The 26,066-nt window shown below is 48.9% G+C and overlaps 3 protein-coding genes across 3 annotated transcripts in view; all 3 read left to right on the plus strand.

Annotated features, from left to right (window-relative positions):
- LOC309562616 (uncharacterized protein) overlaps positions 1-26,066 on the plus strand; it is a 679,009-nt gene that overhangs the window by 190,840 nt on the left and 462,103 nt on the right.
- The window catches only part of LOC309562621 (uncharacterized protein), a 478,591-nt gene that overhangs the window by 181,646 nt on the left and 270,879 nt on the right, over positions 1-26,066 (plus strand). The gene's annotated exons all lie outside the window — the stretch shown is intronic.
- Positions 21,020-25,002, plus strand: LOC309564117 (gastrula zinc finger protein XlCGF66.1-like; the record flags this gene model as incomplete). Its single annotated transcript, XM_082268745.1, has 6 exons — positions 21,020-21,216; positions 21,490-21,624; positions 21,711-21,834; positions 21,951-22,048; positions 23,535-23,709; positions 24,968-25,002. Exons 1-6 carry the CDS (start codon positions 21,133-21,135, stop codon positions 25,000-25,002), a joined length of 651 nt encoding a protein of 216 aa, XP_082124871.1. The 5' UTR covers positions 21,020-21,132.

Below are 26,066 nucleotides of genomic sequence, written 5' to 3' on the forward strand. Positions count from 1 at the left end.
TATACAGCCCAGAGTACAGAGTGCAGAGTGCAGTGGTTAGATGTATATCATATACAGCCAGGGTACAGAGTGCAGTGGTCAGGAGTATATCATATACAGCTCAGGGTACAGAGTGTAGTGGTCAGGAGTATATCATATACAGTCCAGGGTACAGAGTGCAGTGGTCAGGAATATATCATATACAGTCAAGGGAACAGAGTGCAGGGGTCAGGAGTATATCATATACAGCCAGGGTACAGAGTGCAGTGGTCAGGAGTATATCATATACAGCTCAGGGTACAGAGTGCAGTGGTCAGGAATATATCATATACAGTCAAGGGAACAGAGTGCAGGGGTCAGGAGTATATCATATACAGCCCAGGGTACAGAGTGTAGTGGTCAGGAATATATCATATACAGTCAAGGGAACAGAGTGTAGTGATCAGGAGTATATCATATACAGCCCAGGGTACAGAGTGCAGTGGTTAGAAGTATATCATATACAGCCAGGGTACAGAGCGCAGTGGTCAGGAGCATATCATATACAGCTTAGGGTACAGAGTTTAGTGGTCAGGAGTATATCATATACAGCCCAGGGTACAGAGTGCAGTGATTAGAAGTATATCATATACAGAAAAATCAAAAAACGTGCTGCGCCAGAAGTGCACAAAAATAATTAGTGATTACATGAATCACTATATCATATACAGCCCTGGTTACAGAGTGCGGTGGTCACGAGTATATCATATACAGCCCAGGGTACATAGTGCATTAGTCAGGAGTATTTCATATACAGCCAAGGGTACAGAGCATAGTGGACAGGAGTATATCATATACAACCCCTATACAGAGTGCAGTGGTCACTATCCCTGCTGTGAATGGTTGCTAAGGAAGCAGTGGCAGCTTGCACCCGCTGCATCCTTAGCAACTACTGTTGTCTCCTCAAAATCCTTATGACAAGTCTGGGTTCACACAGGAGCAGTGGTGGAAACCACATGTGATGCGGACAAGAATCACCTCATTTGCATTGCGATTTGCACCTTTTCATTTTTGTATGGATGAAAATGGCACTGGAAAGTATCGGTACTCGGCATGAGTGAGTCCTTGACAGAAAGTATCGGTACTCATAGTCACTGATAGAAAAAAGGATATTGGTGCAACCCTAGTTCTTACTATACGGTCTACACTCATCTGAGATCTTGGAATCCATCCACCGGATGGAAACTTTGATATCTAAAAATTGAGTCTTTATGCAATGTTCTCACATAAATCCCTCTTCTTCAAGCTTTCCTCATCTTGTTATGCTTGAGTAAGATGCAAGCCTTGGGAACGTTGCTGCTTATTTATATATGCCGATTGCCATCGTATGGATTAGGATGGATTTAGTTCCCCACAAAGGATATTTAAAGGGTAACTATAACAAGAAAACCTTTAAAATGCTAAACAAGTAGCCTAAGGCCGTGTTCACACTACGAGACGTTTCTCAGGGCTGCAATTCCTCTCAGCTCCACAAGATGGGGATATTCTCACTCCTACCCACACAGGAAGTCTCCATGGAAGAGAGGAAGTGATGTCAGGTATAAATAGAAAATTCCATGAAAGTACAAAGTAGAGAGGAGACATTGCTGGGAGTGGCAGCAGAGAAGGTAATAAGATCTTATTTTCTATTTACACCTAGTACCCCCCGTCATGTCCGTCCTCTAACTCCATAGTAACTGTGACCTCTTTTATCCCCATCAGATGATGATACACACATATATAGTGTGGAAACCTAGATTAACCCCTTCAGGGGTAGACCATTCCCCCACTTACGGGGCCGGAAAAATTCTCTTCCTTTTGGAGATGTGTCGCTGTTCCATCAATTTCACCTTTTCAGTTTATACGATGATACGGGATGGGGTTTTTTTTAAGAGGTTGGATTTATAATACGTATGTTTGATTTTATAATCTATATGGAGGAGGAAATAACTATTTCTGATGTCTGTGAAGGTTCAACAGAAGGGATGTGTCTGGATGGTGACTGTATCATTGTGTGTGTCAGGTTCCTATAAGGTGTCAGGATGTCACTGTCTATTTCTCCATGGAGGAGTGGGAGTATTTAGAAGGACACAAGGATCTCTACAAGGACGTCATGATGGAGAATCAGCCGCCCCTCACATCACCGGGTAAGAGGAGACTTTATTGTAAAGGAGAGAGCAGTACGGAGGGTCCACCTAGATCCCCCATCATCTGATAAACACATAGAAACAATGTATTCAGTCAGTGTGTGTGTTTCCTACAGATGGATCCAGTAATGGGAACCCACCAGAGACATGTCCCCGTCCTCTGTATTCCCGGGATTCCACACAGGAAGGTCACACCATCCCTCACCATCATCGGGTAGATGAGGAACAATCACTGATAGTATCATTAGGATCTGTACATTATCTGCATTGTTACATTGATGTCATTTTTATTATATATTCAGAGTGGAAACCTGAGAGGGTCTAAAGTTGATGTTAAAGCAGAGATAAAAGAAGATGAAAAGTATAGGGTGATGAAGGAGTTTTTTGAAGGGAACGCAGAGCTCTATAAGGCTTTCATGATGGAGCCACCTAATACCAGGAACCCACCAGAGAGATGTCCCCGTCCTCTGTATTCCCGGGATTCCACACAGGAAGGTCACTTCATCCCTCACCATCATCAGGTAGATGAGGAACAATCACTGATAGTATCATTAGGATCTGTACATTATCTGCATTGTTACCATTGATGTCATTTTTATTATATATTCAGAGTGGAAACCTGAGAGATTCGAAAGTTGTTGTTCAAGACGAGAGAAAAGAGGAGGATGAAAAGTATAGGGTGATGAAGGAGTTTTTTGAAGGGAACGTGGAGCTCTATAAGGCTTTAATGATGGGGCCACTTAATACCAGGAACCCACCAGAGAGATGTCCTCTGTATTCCCGGGATTCCACACAGGAAGGTCACACCATCCCTCACCATCATCAGGTAGATGAGGAACAATCACTGATAGTATCATTAGGATCTGTACATTGTCTGCATTGTTACCATTGATGTCATTTTTATTATATATTCAGAGTGGAAACCTGAGAAATTCTAAAGTTGTTGTTCAAGACGAGAGAAAAGAGGAGGATGATGAGGATAGGGTGATGGAGGAGTCAGAGATTCCAAAAAGACACAACGATCTGTACCAGGACACCATGGTGGAGTCATCCAGTTACAGAAACCAACCAGAGAGATGTCCCCGTCCTCTGTATTCCCGGGATTCCACACAGGAAGGTCACACCATCCCTCACCATCATCAGGTTGGTTTGATGGAACATCTAGAACAGGAAAGTAGCTCAGCAATGCAGGACAATATGTTGGCTCTACAGGCTGGAGTTTTCTGTGTGGTTTTGCATTATTGAAGTGTTTGTAAAGCCAAATTCCCAAACACAATTTCTTTGCATAGTTATGACCTAAATCAAATTGTGAGTATCTCTCAAAAATGCATCCTCATTTATTTGTAGCCCTCAATCTGTGGGCGTTGCAGAGCATCAAAACTTAGGTGGGGGGGGGGCCAAAGACCCAACATAACACTATTCCCTTCTCACCCACTGTATACACCGAGTCTCTCTATCTCTGTGTATTCCTTCTCTGTCTTTCGTTCTCTCTCTTTCTATGTCTTTTCTCTCTTTCCCTCCATCTTTCTCTTTTTCATTCTCTCTCTCTCTGTTTCTGTGTCAAGGGGCGGGGTTAATGGGTAATATAATGAGGAGTGAGTCCATGTAAAGGATTGTTAAGTCCTCAGTTTTTCATGTCCCTCTCAGGCTGTGACACGCTGTCACATATTATGCAGATATTTTCATCATTGGCTCCTCTTCTCCCAGTAGGATTTGGAGTTTCCTCTTCTCTTCCATAGAATTAAAGTCCGGCATGACAGCGGAGAGTCTCTGGAAGTGTCCCTCACTGCTGAGTATTTAGGGCACTGTAGCAGGAAGTAATCCTCATCCTCCAGGATCCCCTGGTTACATTGTAGCAGGAAGTAATCCTCATCCTCCAGGATCCCCTGGTCACATTGTAGCAGGAAGTAATCCTCATCCTCCAGGATCCCCTGGTTACATTGTAGCAGGAAGTAATCCTCATCCTCCAGGATCCCCTGGTCACATTGTAGCAGGAAGTGGTCCTCATCCTCCAGGAACCCCTGGTCACATTGTAGCAGGAAGTGGTTCTCATCCTCCAGGATCCCCTGGTCACATTGTAGCAGGAAGTGGTCCTCATCCTCCAGGAACCCCTGGTCATATTGTAGCAGGAAGTGGTCCTCATCCTCCAGGATCCCCTGGTCATATTGTAGCAGGAAGTGGTCCTCATCCTCCAGGATCCCCTGGTTACATTGTAGCAGGAAGTGGTTCTCATCCTCCAGGATCCCCTGGTCACATTGTAGCAGGAAGTGGTCCTTGTCCTCCAGGATCCCCTGGTCACATTGTAGCAGGAAGTGGTCCACATCCTCCAGGATCCCCTGGTCACATTGTAGCAGGAAGTGGTCCTTGTCCTCCAGGATCCCCTGGTCACATTGTAGCAGGAAGTGGTCCTCATCCTCCAGGATCCCCTGGTCACATTGTAGCAGGAAGTGGTCCTCATCCTCCAGGATCCCCTGGTCACATTGTAGCAGGAAGTGGTTCTCATCCTCCAGGATCCCCTGGTCACATTGTAGCAGGAAGTGGTCCTTATCCTCCAGGATCCCCTGGTCACATTGTAGCAGGAAGTGGTTCTCATCCTCCAGGATCCCCTGGTCACATTGTAGCAGGAAGTGGTCCTTATCCTCCAGGATCCCCTGGTCACATTGTAGCAGGAAGTAGTCCTCATCCTCCAGGATCCCCTGGTCACATTGTAGCAGGAAGTGGTCCTCATCCTTCATGATCCCCTGGTTACATTGTAGCAGGAAATGGTCCTCGTCCTCCAGGATCCCCTGGTCACATTGTAGCAGGAAGTGGTCCTTATCCTCCAGGATCCCCTGGTCACATTGTAGCAGGAAGTAGTCCTCATCCTCCAGGATCCCCTGGTCACATTGTAGCAGGAAGTGGTCCTCATCCTTCATGATCCCCTGGTTACATTGTAGCAGGAAATGGTCCTCGTCCTCCAGGATCCCCTGGTCACATTGTAGCAGGAAGTGGTCCTTATCCTCCAGGATCCCCTGGTCACATTGTAGCAGGAAGTGGCCCTCATCCTCCAGGATCCCCTGGTCACATTGTAGCAGGAAGTGGTCCTCATCCTCCAGGATCCCCTGGTCACATAGTAACAGGAAGTGGTCCTCATCCTTCATGATCCCCTGGTCACATTGTAGCAGGAAGTGGTCCTCATACTCCAGGATCCCCTGGTCACATTGTAGCAGGAAGTGTGCCTCATCCTCCAGGATCCCCTGGTTACATTATAGCAGGAAGTGGTCCTTATCCTCTAGGATCCCCTGGTCACGTTGCTGGCTCATTCTACTCTCCTTGGGCTTGTAGGTCTGTCTGTGCCGTCCTAATTGTATATCCAGGCTGTGGGTGCTCAGTCTGTACAGGCTCAGAGTCTGTCTGTCTGTGGGCGCTCAGTCTGTACAGGCTCAGAGTCTGTCTGTCTGTGGGCGCTCAGTCTGTACAGGCTCAGGGTCTGTCTGTCTGTGGGCGCTCGTTCTGTCTGTCTGTGGGCGCTCAGTCTGTACAGGCTCAGGGTCTGTCTGTCTGTGGGCGCTCAGTCTGTACAGGCTCAGGGTCTGTCTGTCTGTGGGCGCTCAGTCTGTACAGGCTCAGGGTCTGTCTGTCTGTGGGTGCTCAGTCTGTACAGGCTCAGGGTCTGTCTGTCTGTGGGCGCTCAGTCTGTACAGGCTCGGGGTCTGTCTGTCTGTGGGCGCTCAGTCTGTACAGGCTCAGGGTCTGTCTGTCTGTGGGCGCTCAGTCTGTACAGACTCAGGGTCTGTCTGTCTGTGGGCTCTCAGTCTGTACAGGCTCAGAGTCTGTCTGTCTGTGGGCGCTCAGTCTGTACAGGCTCGGGGTCTGTCTGTCTGTGGGCGCTCAGTCTGTACAGGCTCAGGGTCTGTCTGTCTGTGGGCGCTCAGTCTGTACAGGCTCAGGGTCTGTCTGTATGTGGGCGCTCAGTCTGTACAGGCTCAGGGTCTGTCTGTATGTGGGCGCTCAGTCTGTACAGGCTCAGGGTCTGTCTGTCTGTGGGTGTTCAGTCTGTACAGGCTCAGAGTCTGTCTGTCTGTGGGCGCTCAGTCTGTACAGGCTCAGGGTCTGTCTGTCTGTGAGTGCTCAGTCTGTACAGGCTCAGGGTCTGTCTGTATGTGGGCGCTCAGTCTGTACAGGCTCAGGGTCTGTCTGTCTGTGGGCGCTCAGTCTGTACAGGCTCAGGGTCTGTCTGTCTGTGGGCGCTCAGTCTGTACAGGCTCAGGGTCTGTCTGTCTGTGGGCGCTCAGTCTGTACAGGCTCAGGGTCTGTCTGTCTGTGGGTGCTCAGTCTGTACAGGCTCAGAGTCTGTCTGTCTGTGGGCGCTCAGTCTGTACAGGCTCAGGGTCTGTCTGTCTGTGAGTGCTCAGTCTGTACAGGCTCAGGGTCTGTCTGTCTGTGGGTGCTCAGTCTGTACAGGCTCAGGGTCTGTCTGTCTGTGGGCGCTCAGTCTGTACAGGCTCAGGGTCTGTCTGTCTGTGAGTGCTCAGTCTGTACAGGCTCAGGGTCTGTCTGTCTGTGGGTGCTCAGTCTGTACAGGCTCAGAGTCTGTCTGTCTGTGGGCGCTCAGTCTGTACAGGCTCAGGGTCTGTCTGTCTGTGAGTGCTCAGTCTGTACAGGCTCAGGGTCTGTCTGTCTGTGGGTGCTCAGTCTGTACAGGCTCAGGGTCTGTCTGTATGTGGGCGCTCAGTCTGTACAGGCTCAGGGTCTGTCTGTCTGTGGGCGCTCAGTCTGTACAGGCTCAGAGTCTGTCTGTCTGTGGGTGCTCAGTCTGTACAGGCTCAGAGTCTGTCTGTCTGTGGGTGCTCAGCCTGTACAGGCTCAGGGTCTGTCTGTCTGTGGGCGCTCAGTCTGTACAGGCTCAGAGTCTGTCTGTCTGTGGGCGCTCAGTCTGTACAGGCTCAGAGTCTGTCTGTCTGTGGGCGCTCAGTCTGTACAGGCTCAGGGTCTGTCTGTCTGTGAGTGCTCAGTCTGTACAGGCTCAGGGTCTGTCTGTCTGTGGGTGCTCAGTCTGTACAGGCTCAGAGTCTGTCTGTCTGTGGGCGCTCAGTCTGTACAGGCTCAGAGTCTGTCTGTCTGTGGGCACTCAGTCTGTACAGGCTCAGAGTCTGTCTGTCTGTGGGCGCTCAGTCTGTACAGGCTCAGGGTCTGTCTGTATGTGGGCGCTCAGTCTGTACAGGCTCAGGGTCTGTCTGTCTGTGGGCGCTCAGTCTGTACAGGCTCAGAGTCTGTCTGTCTGTGGGTGCTCAGTCTGTACAGGCTCAGAGTCTGTCTGTCTGTGGGTGTTCAGTCTGTACAGGCTCAGAGTCTGTCTGTCTGTGGGCGCTCAGTCTGTACAGGCTCAGGGTCTGTCTGTCTGTGAGTGCTCAGTCTGTACAGGCTCAGGGTCTGTCTGTCTGTGGGTGCTCAGTCTGTACAGGCTCAGGGTCTGTCTGTCTGTGGGTGCTCAGTCTGTACAGGCTCAGAGTCTGTCTGTCTGTGGGCGCTCAGTCTGTACAGGCTCAGAGTCTGTCTGTCTGTGGGTGCTCAGTCTGTACAGGCTCAGAGTCTGTCTGTCTGTGGGTGTTCAGCCTGTACAGGCTCAGGGTCTGTCTGTCTGTGGGCGCTCGTTCTGTCTGTCTGTGGGCGCTCAGTCTGTACAGGCTCAGAGTCTGTCTGTCTGTGGGCGCTCAGTCTGTACAGGCTCGGGGTCTGTCTGTCTGTGGGCGCTCAGTCTGTACAGGCTCAGGGTCTGTCTGTCTGTGGGCGCTCAGTCTGTACAGGCTCAGGGTCTGTCTGTCTGTGAGTGCTCAGTCTGTACAGGCTCAGGGTCTGTCTGTCTGTGGGCGCTCAGTCTGTACAGGCTCAGAGTCTGTCTGTCTGTGGGCGCTCAGTCTGTACAGGCTCAGGGTCTGTCTGTCTGTGGGTGCTCAGTCTGTACAGGCTCAGAGTCTGTCTGTCTGTGGGCGCTCAGTCTGTACAGGCTCAGGGTCTGTCTGTCTGTGAGTGCTCAGTCTGTACAGGCTCAGGGTCTGTCTGTCTGTGGGTGCTCAGTCTGTACAGGCTCAGGGTCTGTCTGTCTGTGGGCGCTCAGTCTGTACAGGCTCAGGGTCTGTCTGTCTGTGAGTGCTCAGTCTGTACAGGCTCAGGGTCTGTCTGTCTGTGGGTGCTCAGTCTGTACAGGCTCAGGGTCTGTCTGTATGTGGGCGCTCAGTCTGTACAGGCTCAGGGTCTGTCTGTCTGTGGGCGCTCAGTCTGTACAGGCTCAGAGTCTGTCTGTCTGTGGGCGCTCAGTCTGTACAGGCTCAGAGTCTGTCTGTCTGTGGGTGCTCAGCCTGTACAGGCTCAGGGTCTGTCTGTCTGTGGGCGCTCAGTCTGTACAGGCTCAGAGTCTGTCTGTCTGTGGGCGCTCAGTCTGTACAGGCTCAGAGTCTGTCTGTCTGTGGGCGCTCAGTCTGTACAGGCTCAGGGTCTGTCTGTCTGTGAGTGCTCAGTCTGTACAGGCTCAGGGTCTGTCTGTCTGTGGGTGCTCAGTCTGTACAGGCTCAGGGTCTGTCTGTCTGTGGGCGCTCAGTCTGTACAGGCTCAGGGTCTGTCTGTCTGTGAGTGCTCAGTCTGTACAGGCTCAGGGTCTGTCTGTCTGTGGGCGCTCAGTCTGTACAGGCTCAGAGTCTGTCTGTCTGTGGGCGCTCAGTCTGTACAGGCTCAGGGTCTGTCTGTCTGTGGGTGCTCAGTCTGTACAGGCTCAGAGTCTGTCTGTCTGTGGGCGCTCAGTCTGTACAGGCTCAGGGTCTGTCTGTCTGTGAGTGCTCAGTCTGTACAGGCTCAGGGTCTGTCTGTCTGTGGGTGCTCAGTCTGTACTGGCTCAGGGTCTGTCTGTCTGTGGGCGCTCAGTCTGTACAGGCTCAGGGTCTGTCTGTCTGTGAGTGCTCAGTCTGTACAGGCTCAGGGTCTGTCTGTCTGTGGGTGCTCAGTCTGTACAGGCTCAGGGTCTGTCTGTATGTGGGCGCTCAGTCTGTACAGGCTCAGGGTCTGTCTGTCTGTGGGCGCTCAGTCTGTACAGGCTCAGAGTCTGTCTGTCTGTGGGTGCTCAGTCTGTACAGGCTCAGAGTCTGTCTGTCTGTGGGTGCTCAGTCTGTACAGGCTCAGAGTCTGTCTGTCTGTGGGTGCTCAGCCTGTACAGGCTCAGGGTCTGTCTGTCTGTGGGCGCTCAGTCTGTACAGGCTCAGAGTCTGTCTGTCTGTGGGCGCTCAGTCTGTACAGGCTCAGAGTCTGTCTGTCTGTGGGCGCTCAGTCTGTACAGGCTCAGGGTCTGTCTGTCTGTGAGTGCTCAGTCTGTACAGGCTCAGGGTCTGTCTGTCTGTGGGTGCTCAGTCTGTACAGGCTCAGGGTCTGTCTGTATGTGGGCGCTCAGTCTGTACAGGCTCAGGGTCTGTCTGTCTGTGGGCGCTCAGTCTGTACAGGCTCAGAGTCTGTCTGTCTGTGGGTGCTCAGTCTGTACAGGCTCAGAGTCTGTCTGTCTGTGGGTGTTCAGTCTGTACAGGCTCAGAGTCTGTCTGTCTGTGGGCGCTCAGTCTGTACAGGCTCAGGGTCTGTCTGTCTGTGAGTGCTCAGTCTGTACAGGCTCAGGGTCTGTCTGTCTGTGGGTGCTCAGTCTGTACAGGCTCAGGGTCTGTCTGTATGTGGGCGCTCAGTCTGTACAGGCTCAGGGTCTGTCTGTCTGTGGGCGCTCAGTCTGTACAGGCTCAGAGTCTGTCTGTCTGTGGGTGCTCAGTCTGTACAGGCTCAGAGTCTGTCTGTCTGTGGGTGTTCAGCCTGTACAGGCTCAGGGTCTGTCTGTCTGTGGGCGCTCGTTCTGTCTGTCTGTGGGCGCTCAGTCTGTACAGGCTCAGGGTCTGTCTGTCTGTGGGCGCTCAGTCTGTACAGGCTCAGAGTCTGTCTGTCTGTGGGCGCTCAGTCTGTACAGGCTCAGGGTCTGTCTGTCTGTGGGCGCTCAGTCTGTACAGGCTCAGGGTCTGTCTGTCTGTGAGTGCTCAGTCTGTACAGGCTCAGGGTCTGTCTGTCTGTGGGTGCTCAGTCTGTACAGGCTCAGAGTCTGTCTGTCTGTGGGCGCTCAGTCTGTACAGGCTCAGGGTCTGTCTGTCTGTGAGTGCTCAGTCTGTACAGGCTCAGGGTCTGTCTGTCTGTGGGTGCTCAGTCTGTACAGGCTCAGGGTCTGTCTGTATGTGGGCGCTCAGTCTGTACAGGCTCAGAGTCTGTCTGTCTGTGGGTGCTCAGTCTGTACAGGCTCAGAGTCTGTCTGTCTGTGGGCACTCAGTCTTTACAGGCTCAGGGTCTGTCTGTCTGTGAGTGCTCAGTCTGTACAGGCTCAGGGTCTGTCTGTCTGTGGGCGCTCAGTCTGTACAGGCTCAGAGTCTGTCTGTCTGTGGGTGCTCAGTCTGTACAGGCTCAGAGTCTGTCTGTCTGTGGGTGCTCAGTCTGTACAGGCTCAGAGTCTGTCTGTCTGTGGGTGCTCAGTCTGTACAGGCTCAGGGTCTGTCTGTCTGTGGGCTCTTGTAGCATCTCCAGGTCAGTTTGTAGCTTCTCTCTCTCTCTCATTCTCTCTCTGTGAATCTTCCCCCCCCCCCCCGCCTCAAAGAGCTTTGGGGGGAGGGGAGAGGAGAGAAGGGGACGGAGGGGAGGGGGAGGGAGGGGAGGAGAGGAGAAGAGGGGGGAGGAGGGAGGGAAGAGGAGAGAGGGGAGGGGGAGGTGGGAGAGGAAGAGAGAGGGAAGGGAAAAGGAGAGGAGAGGGAAAAGGAGCGGAGAGGGGGAGGGAGGAGGAGAGTGGGGAGCGGAGAGGGAGGAGGAGAGGAGAGGGGGAGGGAGGAGGAGAGTGGGGAGCGGAGAGGGAGGAGGAGAGGAGAGGGGGAGGGAGGAGGAGAGTGGGGAGCGGAGAGGGAGGAGGAGAGGAGAGGGGGGGAGAGGAGGAATGAGGAGAGGAGTAGGAGGGGAGATGGGGAGAAGAGTAGTGGAGGGGAGGGAAGAGAGAGGGGAGGGAAGAGGAGAGGCGGAGGGGAGGGAAGAGGAGGAGGAGAGGGGAAGAGGGAGGGGGGGAGAGGTGGAGGGGAGAGAAGAGAGGAGAGAAGAGAGGGGGAGGGAGGAGGAGGGGGGAGAGGAGAGAGAGGGGGGTGGGGAGTGGGAGAGGAGGGGAGGGAAAGTAAACTCTGCCAGCTCTGATTTCAGTCACAGTGAGGTGCAGAGCAGGATAGACACGCCCCCTTCCCCCTGGCTCCTGCATATATCTTATTACACAGGCTGTCAATCACAGGAGAAGGGGAGTGGTATCACCAATTTTTTTTCATGGTGTCGGGTTTTTTTTAATCAATAGTGCGGAGAGGATTACTGATGACAATCTGTTCTTCTACCAGCCATACTATTCACAAATGATTTGTGCTCTTGTTCTCTATTAGATTTTATGTTGTGTTTGTATTTGCTTTTTCCTGGTTTACAACCACTATAACTCCTCAATGTTCTCTCCTTCTCTTGGTTTAGAGTGGAGATCCAATCGATATAGAATTTGAGGTTAAAGCAGAAGAAGAAGAGACGTATGTGAGGGATGATCAGCAGTCTATGGAGGAAGATGGAATAACGGGGACATTTATAGAGGAGGACACTCCTACAGAGATCAGCACAGGTGGGTCATTAACACTAAATACATTCCTCCACCCATACTGCTCACTGATTGGTCCAGAGTAGGGCGGGGACTGGGTGATATCAGCCTGTAATCCCCTGGTCACTTTCCTGAGCTGTGTTCCCCGTCCTGTATTCCTGTATTTCTCTCGGATAATCTTCCCTCTCTGTGCTACAGACACAATTTATGTCTCTAGACTGGATTTATGGAGATTCTGGGGTTCAGCTGGAAGCAAAATGTGGACTTTCAACTTGGGCGCCTGTGGCCGGTGCCATGGGTCATCTGTCAGAGATCCGGCTAGAACTGGACATGTGGTAGAACAATTCCCTCGTGATTACTCAGGAGTCCTCAGTCAATCTCCAGTCCCGGCTCCCGTGCCTCGGGACTCCCGCTTCTGAGCCTTGGGTCCCCCGCGTCGGCCCTGCTGAAAATTTGTAAAAGGCGTCAAGCAGGGCCATTATGTCATCATGCCCGCCAAAGCCCCGAACCCCCCCTGACCGAGTCCAGCCAGCTTCAGAGCTGCGCATGCACAGTTCTGAAGCCGGCCCGCTGCCATATTTTTATGGGCAGCCACTGTCCGTAACTGATGTTTTCAGACAGTTTGTAAATCGACCAAAATAAATTTACAGACAGTTGGCAACCTTACCCTGTGTGCCCGCAGCAACTGCCAGTGAGAGAGGAAGCCGGCAGTGCTGCAGGGGAGGAAGGGTACACAGGGGGCCCAGACAGGGGGGGGGCACAGATATCAATCCCCCTGCAGTGTAACCAGAGGGAGAAAGAGGAGGAGAAGCCGGTAATGCTGCAGGGGGAGCAACAAGAGTTGGCAATGAGGCAGCACCATATGTCCTCCTGCTCAGCAGATACCCAGGCCTAGTACAGGAGGGCCAGCAGTAAAGACTTATCAGCAGCCCTGGCAATAATTGTGTTTTTTCAGCGGGGACGGCTCCCCACTGGCAGAACACAATAGAGCAATAGGAGAGATTCCCCCTATCAACCCTGACTGTTGCTGGAAACCCTGCTGAAAATGGCATGATCTATGGCTTGTGAATGGGCATGGGGTGATTAGGGTGTGCACACCGCGTAAGCATGCCTACCGTGACATTGTAATATCTTCAGAGACAAAGCTGTCTGATGTGGGCGGAGTCCTGGTTTAGGGGAACCAATCTGCTGATGTCTAGTAATAATCTTTGTATTTCTATTTTAGTAGATGGACGGGAGATGAGGAAAACCTCAGAGGATTGTCTCACTTTGTCTCCAGACTGTAAAGTAGAAGATGAGGACATCACACAGTATAGTCCAGGAGAAAACCCGGCTACCTCAAATGTCCATCCGGCACCACACAGTGTAGATGGACCATCGTATTCCTCTTATCCTGAGGAACCTCAGACTGTGAGGGACAGTGCTGGACCATCGTATTCCTCTTATCCTGAGGAACCTCAGACTGTGAGGGACAGTGCCAGACCATCGTATTCCTCTTATCCTGAGGAACCTCAGACTGTGAGGGACAGTGCCGGACCATCGTATTCCTCTTATCCTGAGGAACCTCAGACTGTGAGGGACAGTGCTGGACCATCGTATTCCTCTTATCCTGAGGAACCTCAGACTGTGAGGGACAGTGCCGGACCATCGCATTTCTCTTCTCCTGAGGAACCTCAGACTGTGAGGGACAGTGCCAGACCATCGTATTCCTCCTTTGCTGAGGAAACTCAGACTTTGAGGGACAGTGCCAAACCATCGTATTCCTCTCCTCCTGAGGAACCTCAGACTGTGAGAAACGGTGCCGGACCATCGTATTCAGAAAACCCCACTATCTTGTATATCTATGTGGTGCCTCACATTGTTGTTGGATCATCGTATACCTCTTATCCCGAGGAACCTCAGACTGTGAGGGACGGTGCCAGACCATCGTATTCCTCTTATCCTGAGGAACCTCAGACTGTGAGGAACAGTGCCGGACCATCGTATTCCTCTTATCCTGAGGAACCTCCTGAGGAACCTCAGACTGTGAGGGACGGTGCCAGACCATCGTATTCCTCTTATCCTGAGGAACCTCAGACTGTGAGGGACGGTGCCGGACCATCGTATTCCTCTTATCCTGAGGAACCTCAGACTGTGAGGGACAGTGTCGGACCATCGTATTCCTCTTATCCTGAGGAACCTCAGACTGTGAGGGACGGTGCCGGACCATCGTATTCCTCTTATCCTGAGGAACCTCAGACTGTGAGGGACAGTGCCGGACCATCGTATTCCTCTTATCCTGAGGAACCTCAGACTGTGAGGAACAGTGCCGGCCCATCGTATTCCTCTTATCCTGAGGAACCTCAGTCTGTGAGGGACAGTTCCGGACCATCGTATTCCTCTTATCCTGAGGAACCTCAGACTGTGAGGAACAGTGCCGGCCCATCGTATTCCTCTTATCCTGAGGAACCTCAGACTGTGAGGGACAGTGCTGGACCATCGTATTCCTCTTATCCTGAGGAACCTCAGACTGTGAGGGACAGTGCTGGACCATCGTATTCCTCTTATCCTGAGGAACCTCAGACTGTGAGGGACAGTGCGGGACCATCGTATTCCTCTTATCCTGAGGAACCTCAGACTGTGAGGGACGGTGCCGTACCATCCCATTCCTCTTATCTCGAGGAACCTCAAACTGTAAGGGACGGTCCCGTCTGTCCAACAGATAAGAAGTTTCCATGTACTGAGTGCGGAAGGTGTTTCAGTTTGAAATGCAGTTTTAATGTACATAAAATATCTCACACAGGTGAGAAGCCATATTCCTGTCCTATGTGTGACAAATGCTTTTCAAACAAGTCCACTCTTTCCCGACATCAGAGGTCTCACACAGTGGAGAAGCCGTATTCCTGTCCTGAGTGTGGGAAATGTTTTTCAATGAAGTCCAGTCTTAACACACATCAGAGATCGCATTTGAAGGCAGATCCATTTCCCGGATCTGATTGGAGGAAGTGTAACTCACAGAAGTCCTCTGTTTACAGTCATCTGAGATTGGGCACGGAGGAGAATGAACTTTCCTGGTCTGAGTGAGGGAATTGTTCCTCACGGAAGTCCTGTCTTCCTGTACATCAGGGGTCCCACACAACCCTGGAGGTGTATTAGTGCCTTGAGTGCGGGAAATGTCTTGTATATGAATGTTGGTGGACATGTGGGGAAGAAGCACACCCTGATATACACCTCAGATATACTCCATGGCTGATCTTCATCATGTAAGAAACACTTCATAAGGAGATCAGAGATCACCAAAGACATGGATGAAATGTTGTCCCGTGTTGACCGTTGATAGCAGGAGAAAAATAAAAATGGAGTCATTACCTTTCATTGGCTGAGTACATTTTGGGCAGGAAGATTTCACAAACACTTACAGATCTGTTTTGTAAAAAAATATTGGACATATGTGACACACATTCCCCACAATAGTTCTGAATTTTGGCAGTATTTTTTTTACCAGGGTCATTTCCTACAATTGTCAGCTCCATCTAGCGGGCATATTGTGGTATTTTGTGATTTTTCCTGATTGAGGTATTTAAGGAAAAATATCTCATTATGGCCACTAGATGGAGATGATGATCATAGGAAATCACTGTGTTAAATTATGGCCAAAGTTTATCACCGCTGGTCACACTCGGCCCAGAAATCTTCTATGCATCGACCGCTTAGTTTCCTCTGTCAGGCACGGCTTCATACTAATACCTGAGATCAGACTCATCTACTTATGAATACAGCACACATTAAAAGACATAAGTTAATGAAACCAACAATATTAAACCAAGCATTGATTTCAAACAGAAGACACTGAATTTGGCCATTAGAAGGATCATAGGTGTTAGCATCATCTAGTGGCCAAATGTGGTATATTCCTTTCTAAATCAATGGGAAACATTCTACCAGCACCAAATCCCATTCACTCCCCCCCCCCCCCCCATACAGAGAAGGAATGTAGATGGACTTTCACTGGGGGAATTGCTGTGCACATTTGTTTTATGAAGACCCCTAAATGTCAGGAGACGTTTATATAAAGATGGGAAGTATGTAGCAGATAAATGAATAGACCTCCTAGCAATGCTATTACCAGGCTGCAGCTAGGGGGCGCTCTAATGTGACCACAGCAGACCGATCCCATCTGTCAGAGCTGTTTTTGCACACATGGTAAAATACACATTTTGGGCCTGATGACCAATAGGAGAAGGAACCCCATATATCAGTGGTCAGAGTAGTGGCCTCTTATATTGGTGACCAATGGGAGAAGGACCCCCTTATATCAGTGGTCAGTGTAGTGGTCTCTTACATTGGTGACCAATGGGGGAAGGACCCCCTTATAGCAGTGGTCATTGTAGTGGTCTTACATTGGTGACCAATGGGGGAAGGACCCCATTATAGCAGTGGTCATTGTAGTGGTCTTAAATTGGTAACCAATGGGGGAAGGACTCCCTTATATCAGTGGTCAGTGTAGTGGTCTCTTACATTGATGACCAATGGAAGAAGGACCCCCTTATATCAGTGGTCATTTTAGTGGTCTTACATTGGTAACTATAGGGAGGACACCTTTATATCAGTGGTCAGTGTAGTGGTCCCTTACATTGGTGACCAATGGGGGAAGGACAACCATATATTAGTGGTCAGTGTAGTGGTACCTACATTAGTGACCAATGGGTCCAGTGGTCAGTGTAGTGGTCTCTTACATTGGTGACCAATGGGAGAAGGATCCCCATATATCAGTGGTCCGTGGGATTGGAATGACTGTCCCTCTAACACATCAATGTTGGATTTTAATGAGAGACAGAAATTTTCCATTTCTCAGGGAACCCCTAGAAACCTTTGGAGGAACCCTGGCTGAGAAAGGCTGGACTAGGCAGTAATATATTTCTCCCCCCCCCCCCCCCTGCTGGGAGTGGAGATGACCCAGGATATACGGTACATACACACACAGCACAAGGCTGTGTTCTCACTACGGGACGTTTCCTGGGGGCTGCAATTCCTCTGACATCCACAAGGTGGTGATCTCACTTCTACCCAGACAGGAAGTCTCTATGGAAGACAGGAAGTGATGTCAGCTATAAATAGGAAGTTCCGGGTGAGAGGTGAGTCACGAGGAAGTAGAGAGGAGACGTTGCTGGAAGTGGCAGCAGGGGAGGTAATAAGATATTATTTTCTATTTACACCCAGCAACCCCCCCCCCCCCCCGTCATGTCTGTCCTCTTCCTCCATAGTCATTGTGACCTCTTTTATCTCCAGCAGATGATGATACACACATATATAGTGTGGAAACCTAGAATATTATTATTATATAGTATTTATATAGCGCCGACAGTTTACGCAGCGCTTTACAACTTGAGGGTAGACAATACAAATACAATACACTTTAATAAAGTAGGAATCAGAGGGCCCTGCTCGTTAGAGCTTACAATCTAAGAGGAACGGTCAAGAGATACAAGAGGTAGTAACTGTGGGGGATGGGCTGATGGAGAAAATAAGAGTACAGTTGTTAGGTGGTTGCCAGATAGGTTTCTCTGAAGAGATGAGTTTTCAGGGATCGTCTGAAAGTAGGCAAAGTAGGAGATAGTCGGACAGATGGGGGTAGAGCATTCCAGAGGATGGGAGAAGCTCGGGAGAAGCCCTGGAGGCGAGCAAGTGGCTACAAGGGAGCTAGAGAGCAGGATGTCCTGGGAGGAACGAAGAGAACGAGTTGGTCGGTATTTTGAGACCAGATTAGTGATGTAGCTGGGCGCAAAGTTATGGATGGCTTTGTAGGTTATGGTTAGTAACTTGAATTTAATTTGTTGGTTGAGTGGCAGCTAATGGATGGAGGGATTGGCAAAGAGGGGAAGCAGACACAGAGCGGTTTGCAAGGTGGATGAGCCTGGCAGCAGCGTTCATGATGGACAGAAGGGGGGATAGTCTTTTTAAAGGTAAGCCAATGAGAATGGAGTTGCAGTAATCAAGAAGAGAGATGACCAGGGAGTGGATTAGAAGCTTTGTGGCATCATTGGTTAGGAAGGGACATATCTTGGAGATGTTGCGGAGGTTGAGGCGGCAAGCTTTGGACAGTGACTGGATGTGTGGCTGAAAGGATAGTTCAGAGTCCAGGATTATACCTAGGACCTTGGCATGGGTGGACGGGTTGATAGTTGTGCCGTTGATGTTGACCGAGAAATCAGGGGAAGAGGAAAGTGGGGGAAGAAATATCATGAGCTCGGTTTTGGATAGGTTGAGTTTGAGGAAGTGATGTGACATCCAGGCTTATATGTATGTTAGTAAGCTGGTGATGCGTAAGGAGACTGATGGAGTGAGCTGAGGGGTGGAGAGATAGATTTGGGTGTCATCAGCGTAGAGATGATATTGAAAGCCATGGGAGGCATTCAGCTGACCCAGGGAGGAGGTGTAGATTGAGAAAAGGAAAGGCCCAAGAACAGAACATTGGGGGACCTCGACAGAGAAAGGAAGAGGAGAGGAGGTAGTAGAGTTGTAAGTAGCACTGAAGGTGCATTGGGATAGGTAGGATGAGAACCAGTGAAGAGTACGGTCACGGAGGCCAAAGGAGTGGAGTTTTTGAGAAGGAGGGGGTGGTCTACGGTGTCAAAGGCAGCAGAGAGATCCAGGAGGAGTAGTACAGAATAGTGTCCATTGGTGTTAGCTGTTAGTAGGTCGTTTGTGAGTTTAAGGAGAGCAGTTTCAGTGGAAAGTTGAGGGCAAAATCCAGACTGAAGGAAATCAAGAAGATTGTTCTTAGTCAGATGGTCACTCGTTCAAAGAGTTTGGAGGAGAAGGGGAGTAAGGAGATGGGGCGTAGATTGTGAAGGTTGGTGGGGTCCAGTGAGGGCTTTTTAAGGATGGGAGTGACTAGCACGTGTTTTAGAGAATTAGTGAAGATGCCAGAAGAGAGGGAGAGGTTGAAGATGTGAGTTAGAGAGTGTAGAATAGAGTGAGAGGGTGAGCGCAGCTTGTGCGAGGGAACAGGATCCAGAGGGCAGGTGGTTAGATGGGTGTTAGATAAAAGTACAGCAACCTCGTTAATACTAGTAGGGTGGAACGCGGGAAGTAATGATTGTACCTGTGGATATGGGTTGGTAAGTGGGGGAGATTTCTGCACATTGGAGATCTCCTCACGAATTGTATATATCTTATTTTTGAAGTGATTGTCGATCTCCTGGGCAGTGAGCGAGTTAGAGGGTGGAGTTGGTGGAGGACAGAGTAGAGAGTTAAATGTAGAGAAGAGATGACGGGGACTAAAAGAGAATGTCTGGATGAGCGTGGTAAAATAGGTTTGCTTGGCAGTGAGGAGGCAGGAATAATATTTTAGAAGGGCAGATTTATATTTGTTGAAGTCATCCAGGGACTTAGTCTTACGCCACAGGCGCTCAAGAGCGCGGCTACATTTTCTGAGACTTCTGGTGTCGTCTGTTTGCCAGGGTTGTAGGGGTCAGGGCCGAATTCTGCAGGTAGTGAGGGGAGTGAGCTTGTCTAGGGAGGATGACAGTGAGCTGTTATAGATGGAAGTGGCTAGGTTGGGGCATGACAGGGGTGATATTTTGTCATATAGATGGTCAGTGGCAGAGTAGAGCATAGAAGGGTTGAGGTGGCATATGTTTCTACGAGTAACTGTTATTTAGGTGGTTAGAGGGAGAGGAGGTGGAAGACAGGGAGAGTGCGAAACGAATAAGGTGGTGATCAGAGAGTGGGAGAGGTTGCAGGGAGTGCATAGATAGGAGAAGACAAGGTCAAGGGTGTTGCCAGTGGAGTGTGTAGGAGACTGTATCCATTGCTTCAGGTCAAGAGATGAGGTTAGGCTGAGAAGTTTAGAAGCAGAATTAGTATTGGCATTAACCGGGATGTTAAAGTCACCAAGAATGATTGTGGGGATATCAGAACAGAGAAAGTAGGGTAGCCAGGCAGATAAGTCATCAAGGAATGTGGATACTGGTCCAGGGGGCCGGTAAATGACAGCGATTTTTAAAGAAACAGGAGAAAATAAACGAATGCAATGCACCTCGAAAGAGGAGAATGTCAGAGAGGGAGGTAGGTGAAGTACCTGATAGGTGCTGTATGGGGCTAGAAGGATTCCCACTCCACCTCCCTTCCGTCCACCTGGTCTAAGAGAGTGAGTCCAGAGGAGGCCGCCATGGGAGAGGGAAGCAGGAGAAGTAGTATCGGAATTATGAAGTCAGGTTTCAGTGATGGCGAGTAAGTTAAAGGAATTTGTGATGAAGAGGTCGTGGAGGGAGGTGAGTTTGTTACAGATGGAGCAGGCGTTCCAAAGGGTGCAGGAGAAGGGGAGGCTGAAGAAGAGGAATGGAGACTAGGTTCTGTGGGTTGCGGCTGCTGGCAGAGGGTGTAGGGTGGTGGGAGAGTGGGGAAAAGCCAAATTGAGACCCTGGGTTTGCGGATATGTCACCAGAGGCAAGGAGAAGGGTGAGGGAGATAAAGTGGGAGTGCAGTTTATATGAAGGGACATGCCCCAGAGTCCTTGACCTTTTCTCGGTGTGTGGATGTAAGATTAGCAAGAGTTGGCAGGAGCAGTAATAGGGAGAGGACAGAAAATGGGGTGATATATATAAGCTGTGGGGTGGAGAAGAAGGGTGAAGGTGAGTGAGTTTGAGAAGAGAGGACACAACTGTCAGCAAGAGTGGTAGGGAGTGCATGTTACAGAGTGTGCAAAGAGCTGAATAGAGAGACGGGGTCATCTGCAGCCAGTTCGGTGCTTGTTGGTGTTTGTTCGCCTTGTGCAATCGCTGAAGTGCAGAGTTTGAAGTGCATATCACTTGTAGAAAAAATCACTTAGAGAAAGAAGCCTTAGGAAAGATGCCCCAGCAATGTGAATAACATTTAAGATTAACCCCTTCAGGGTCAGAATATTTCCCCACTTAGGGTTCGGACTAGTTCCTTAATTTTGGAGATGTGTCACCTTTCTCACCAATCACCTTCTCACCTCATCAGTTTATACTAACGGATTATGTAACTTTTATTTGGAAGCGGGGGATCGGGGTTTTATTTGGAAAGAAATAGAATCCTAATCAGCATTCCTTGCACGTGGATCAAGAACGACGCAAAATGGACTTTACACAAAACAAACTTTGTGATCCACTGAGTCAAAGGATTAGAGACTCGTAGCTTGCAAAAACACAGCAAACCCTAAACTGAATGTTCCTCTGCGTGTTATCCCACTGGGGGGCGTTCTTCTCTGATAGAAACCCTCATATTATTCCTCGTGCATCCCCATCCTAATATTGTACAACCAGTACAGTCCACATCATTCTCTCTTATCAATTATTGGTCTACAGGAAACCCGTATAGATCACACGACCAATGAGGATGGAGGAGGACCAGAGTCACATGACTGAGAAGATACTAAACCTCACCCTGGAGATCATCTACCTGCTGACCGGAGAGGTGAGGAGGATTCTGGGAGGTCACATGACATCACTCTTATCTCTATTAATAAAACACAGACCTGACCGGAGAGGTGAGGAGGATTCTGGAAGGTCACATGACGTCACTCTTATCTCTATTTATAAAACACAGACCTGACCGGAGAGGTGAGGAGGATTCTGGGAGGTCACATGACGTCACTCTTATCTCTATTTATAAAACACAGACCTGACCGGAGAGGTGAGGAGGTTTCTGGGATTCTAACATGATATTCCTATTGGTTCTCCAATACAGAGATTTCCTCTTCTGAAGTCAGGTGATCATATGACCATCACAGTGCCTCCATGTGACTCCCTAAAACCTGAGAGACACAACATGGAGAAGATTCTAGAAGTCACCAAGAAGATGATGGAGCTGCTGACAGGAGAGGTGAGCGGTGCTGGGTATTCTGGGACATTATCCAGTAACAGACAAGGGATGTGTCTGGATGGTGACTGTATCATTGTGTGTGTCAGGTTCCTATAAGGTGTCAGGATGTCACTGTCTATTTCTCCATGGAGGAGTGGGAGTATTTAGAAGGACACAAGGATCTCTACAAGGACGTCATGATGGAGAATCAGCCGCCCCTCACATCACCGGGTAAGAGGAGACTTTATTGTAAAGGAGAGAGCAGTACGGAGGGTCCACCTAGATCCCCCATCATCTGATAAACACATAGAAACAATGTATTCAGTCAGTGTGTGTGTTTCCTACAGATGGATCCAGTAATGGGAACCCACCAGAGAGATGTCCCCGTCCTCTGTATTCCCGGGATTCCACACAGGAAGATCACACCATCCCTCACAATTACAAGGTCAGTGTGATGGAACATTTAGGATCATGGACTCGTAGAGATGATGTGTGGATTTTGTATGTGAGTTTATGTTTTACAGATGTTATTTTCTATCCTTCTCTTGGTTTAGGGTGAAAATCTGATAGATATAAAAGTTGAGGTTAAATCAGAAGAAGAAGAGACGTATGTGAGGGATGATCAGCAGTCTATGGAGGAGGATGGAATAACGGGGACATTTATAGAGGAGGACACTCCTACAGAGATCAGCACAGGTGAGTCATTAACACTAAATACATTCCTCCACCCATACTGCTCACTGATTGGTCCAGAGTAGGGCGGGGACTGGGTGATATCAGCCTGTAATCTCCTGGTCACTTTCCTAAACTCTGTTCCTCGTCCTGTATTCCTGTATTTCTCTCGGATAATCTTCCTTCTCTGTGCTGCAGACACAATTTATTTCTCTAGACTGGATTTATGGAGATTCTGGGGTTTAGCTGGAAGCTAAGACGTTGCTAGCCTAAACACCTGGGGTATGTACCTTGGGTCTTCTGCCCCATGCCCGGGTCTAGCAAGATCTCTGACAGAAGAATTCTCCCGGGGTTACTTGCTCTGTTATTTGCTGGCTGTGCCGGGTGGAGGGATATGTCTGTATAGTCTCACACCCAAGTCACTGAGTGCAGTCTCAGGAGATGGGAGGCAGCGATGTGGGACCTCTGCAACTGATTACTGAACACAAATATTAGGAGTCCTGACCCCTGCACTATATACTCTATGATGTACATTACATACTCCTGACCCCTGCACTATATACTCTACGTTGTATATTACATAGTCCTGACTTCTGCTCTCTTCCCTCTACCCACTGCTATATATACACATAATATGGATTCTCTTTTGTTACACCCATTTCCTACCAGCTGGACATTTTATATCTGATGTTCTGATTGGAGGACAGACTTTTACATGGTGATAATAATGTGATAACATCCTCCAACTTTGAAACCTTAAACAGAAAGTGATAATGAGGGAGGAGTCAGTAACTCAATGATGGCGGTCTTCAGGATCAGTCCAGTCTTCATCTTGGTTGATTAGGGGAACCAATCTGCTGCTGTCTAGTAATAATCTTTGTATTTCTATTTTAGTACATGGACGGGAGATGAGGAAAACCTCAGAGGATTGTCTCACTTTGTCTCCAGACTGTAAAGTAGAAGATGAGGACATCACACAGTATAGTCCAGGAGAAAACCCGTCAACCTCAAATGTCCATCCGGCACCACACAGTGTAGATGAACCATTGTATTCCTCTTATCCTGAGGAACCTCAGACTGTGAGGGATGGTGCCGTCCTTCCAACAGATAAGAGGTTTCCCTGTATTGAGTGTGGGAAGTGTTTTTCAGTGAAGTCCAATCTTTACAGACATCAGAGATCGCACACAGGGGAGAAGCCGTATTCTTGTCTTGAGTGCGGGAAATGTTTTTCAGATAAGTCAAATTTTTCTGCACATCAGAGATTGCACTTGGGTGAGAAGCCGTATTGCGGGAAAGATTTTGTACAAAAATCAGACCTTGTCAAACATCAAGGGACTCACACGGGAGAAAAGCAATTTTCTTGTTTTGAGTGCGGGAAATATTTTGCAAAGGATTGCAGCCTCAGCAGACACCAATGCCCTGAGTGCGGGAAATGTTATTTAGACAAGTCCAGTCTTTACAGACATCAGAGGCTGCACTTAGGGGAGAAGCCGTATTCCTGTCTTGAGTGCGGGAAATGTTTTTCAGAAAAATCCTACCTATCCCAACATCAGAGATCTCACACAGGGGAGAAGCCGTATTCCTGCCCTGAGTGTGGGAAATGTTTTTCAGTGAAGTCCAATCTTTACAGACATCAGAGATTGCACACGGGGGAGAAGCCGTATTCTTGTCTTGAGTGCGGGAAATGTTTTTCAGATAAGTCCAATTTTTCCGCACATCAGAGATTGCACTTGGGTGATAAGCCGTATTGCGATAAAGGTTTTGTATAAAAATCAGACCTTGTCAAACATCAAGGGACTCACACGGTGGAAAAGCAATTTTCTTGTTCTGAGGGTGGGAAATATTTTGCAAAGGATTGCAGCCTCAGCAGACACCAATGCCCTGAGTGCGGGAAATGTTATTTAGACAAGTCCAGTCTTTACAGACATCAGAGCCTGCACTTAGGGGAGAAGCCGTATTCCTGTCTTGAGTGTGGGAAATGTTTTTCAGATAAATCCTATCTATCCCAACATCAGAGATCTCACACGGGGGAGAAGCCGTATTCCTGTCTTGAGTGTTCCTCACTCAAATCCTGTCTTCCTGTACATCAGGGGTCCCACACAACCCTGGAGGTGTATTAGTGCCATGAGTGCGGAAAATGTCTTCTATATGAATGTTGGTGGACATGTGTGAAAGAAGCACACCCTGATATACACCTCAGATATACTCCATGGCTGATCTTCATCATGTAAGAAACACTTCATAAGGAGATCAGAGATCACCAAAGACATGGATGAAGTGTCGGCCATTGATAGCCGGAGAAAAATAAAAATGGAGTCCTTACCGTTTATTGGCTGAGTACATTTTGTGTGGGAAGATTTCACAAACACTTAAATAATGTAACACGTTGTGTATTGTGTTTTCCTCCAATTAATAAAGACTCCGCCTCCACACTCCTGAAAAGTCATTTTCCTGAGCAATCGGATTTCTACCTTTTACTATTTCCCGATTTTATGACTGCAATCTTATAAAAGTGAAATTATAATAAAAAAATTTGAACAAAAAAAAAAAATAATATGTAAGATTTTCATATGTAAGCGGCTATGACACATGCATTTATGTAAGAGCTCTTGGGGGAAAGGGGTTTAGGTGATTGGGTATAACTTTAACTTTTACACTTTTTTCACTTAACTTTTTATTGCTTTCTCATAAGGGTTCAATATTCTCCTATGTGATTGGATATTGTGACAGGTTCTCTTTAATGAGACATTAGATGTTCCCTTATCTCCCTCTCCTCTACATGGCAATATCTGCCATGCCGGTTCCAGGCCCACAGGTGGGATAACAGAGTCTGTAAAACATGGGGGGGGGTTGTGACCAAAAGTAGAAGGACCCCCTCATATCAGTGGTCAGTGTAGTGGTTCCTTACATTGATGACCAAAAGGAGAAGGACCCCTTATATCAGTGGTCAGTGTAGTGGTCCCTTACATTGGTGACCAATGAGAGAAGGACCTTATATCAGTGGTCAGTGTAGTAATTCCTTACATTGGTGACCAAAAGTAGAAGGACCACCTTATATAAATGGTCAGTGTAGTGGTCCCTTACATTGATGACCAATAGGAAAAGTCTAGGTGACCAATATCAGGGGTCAGTATATACGAAAGATTGAACCCCAGTGGAACAATAATGCAGAATAGGAGAAACCCTTGTTTACCACCGTTACAAAGGTAAAGTCTCGGAACTCATCCCATCCTCACAGAGGGAGCAGAAGATGAAATCTCTTGAAGACACCTTAAAGAGGAATTTATGTAACGCCTTTCCCGACTCTGCTAGGTTACATTCTGGTGGAAAATGTGGTTTTGAGGCTACTGTTGGTCAAAAGAGGAGCGGTGAAGAAGGGGGCCGCCTCAATGATGCATTTCAAAAATGTTTTAGTCCTCGGCGTCCAGGGCTGTCAGCTTCCACATCTCATTGGTAGATTATCCATGGGCAATAACAGACATGGAGAGCTTTCCGCTGGGTTACTGGGTCGTGAGATTAGACCCCTGGCCAGAATGTGCCAAGTATTCAATTGGGCTGCCCTGCATCCAGCCTGCTTTGGGAACGGGCATTTGGTGCTGCCAAAGGATTTGTGACAGATAAAAGAGTACGTCTGGCCACATACTCCGTGGACTGGCTGACATTTATCAAAATGAATCAATCCTGGATTAGCTGCAGCTATGATGCCCCTGATGCCGATGTCGTTGTTTAAGTGTTTTCTGGATCTCGAATCTCTGAAAGACTGTCTAGGCTGCTTAGCTTTGTGGGTGTTG

This window comes from Pelophylax lessonae, assembly GCF_965119305.1.
Source record: "Pelophylax lessonae genome assembly, chromosome: 9".
Lineage (NCBI taxonomy): Eukaryota > Metazoa > Chordata > Amphibia > Anura > Ranidae > Pelophylax > Pelophylax lessonae.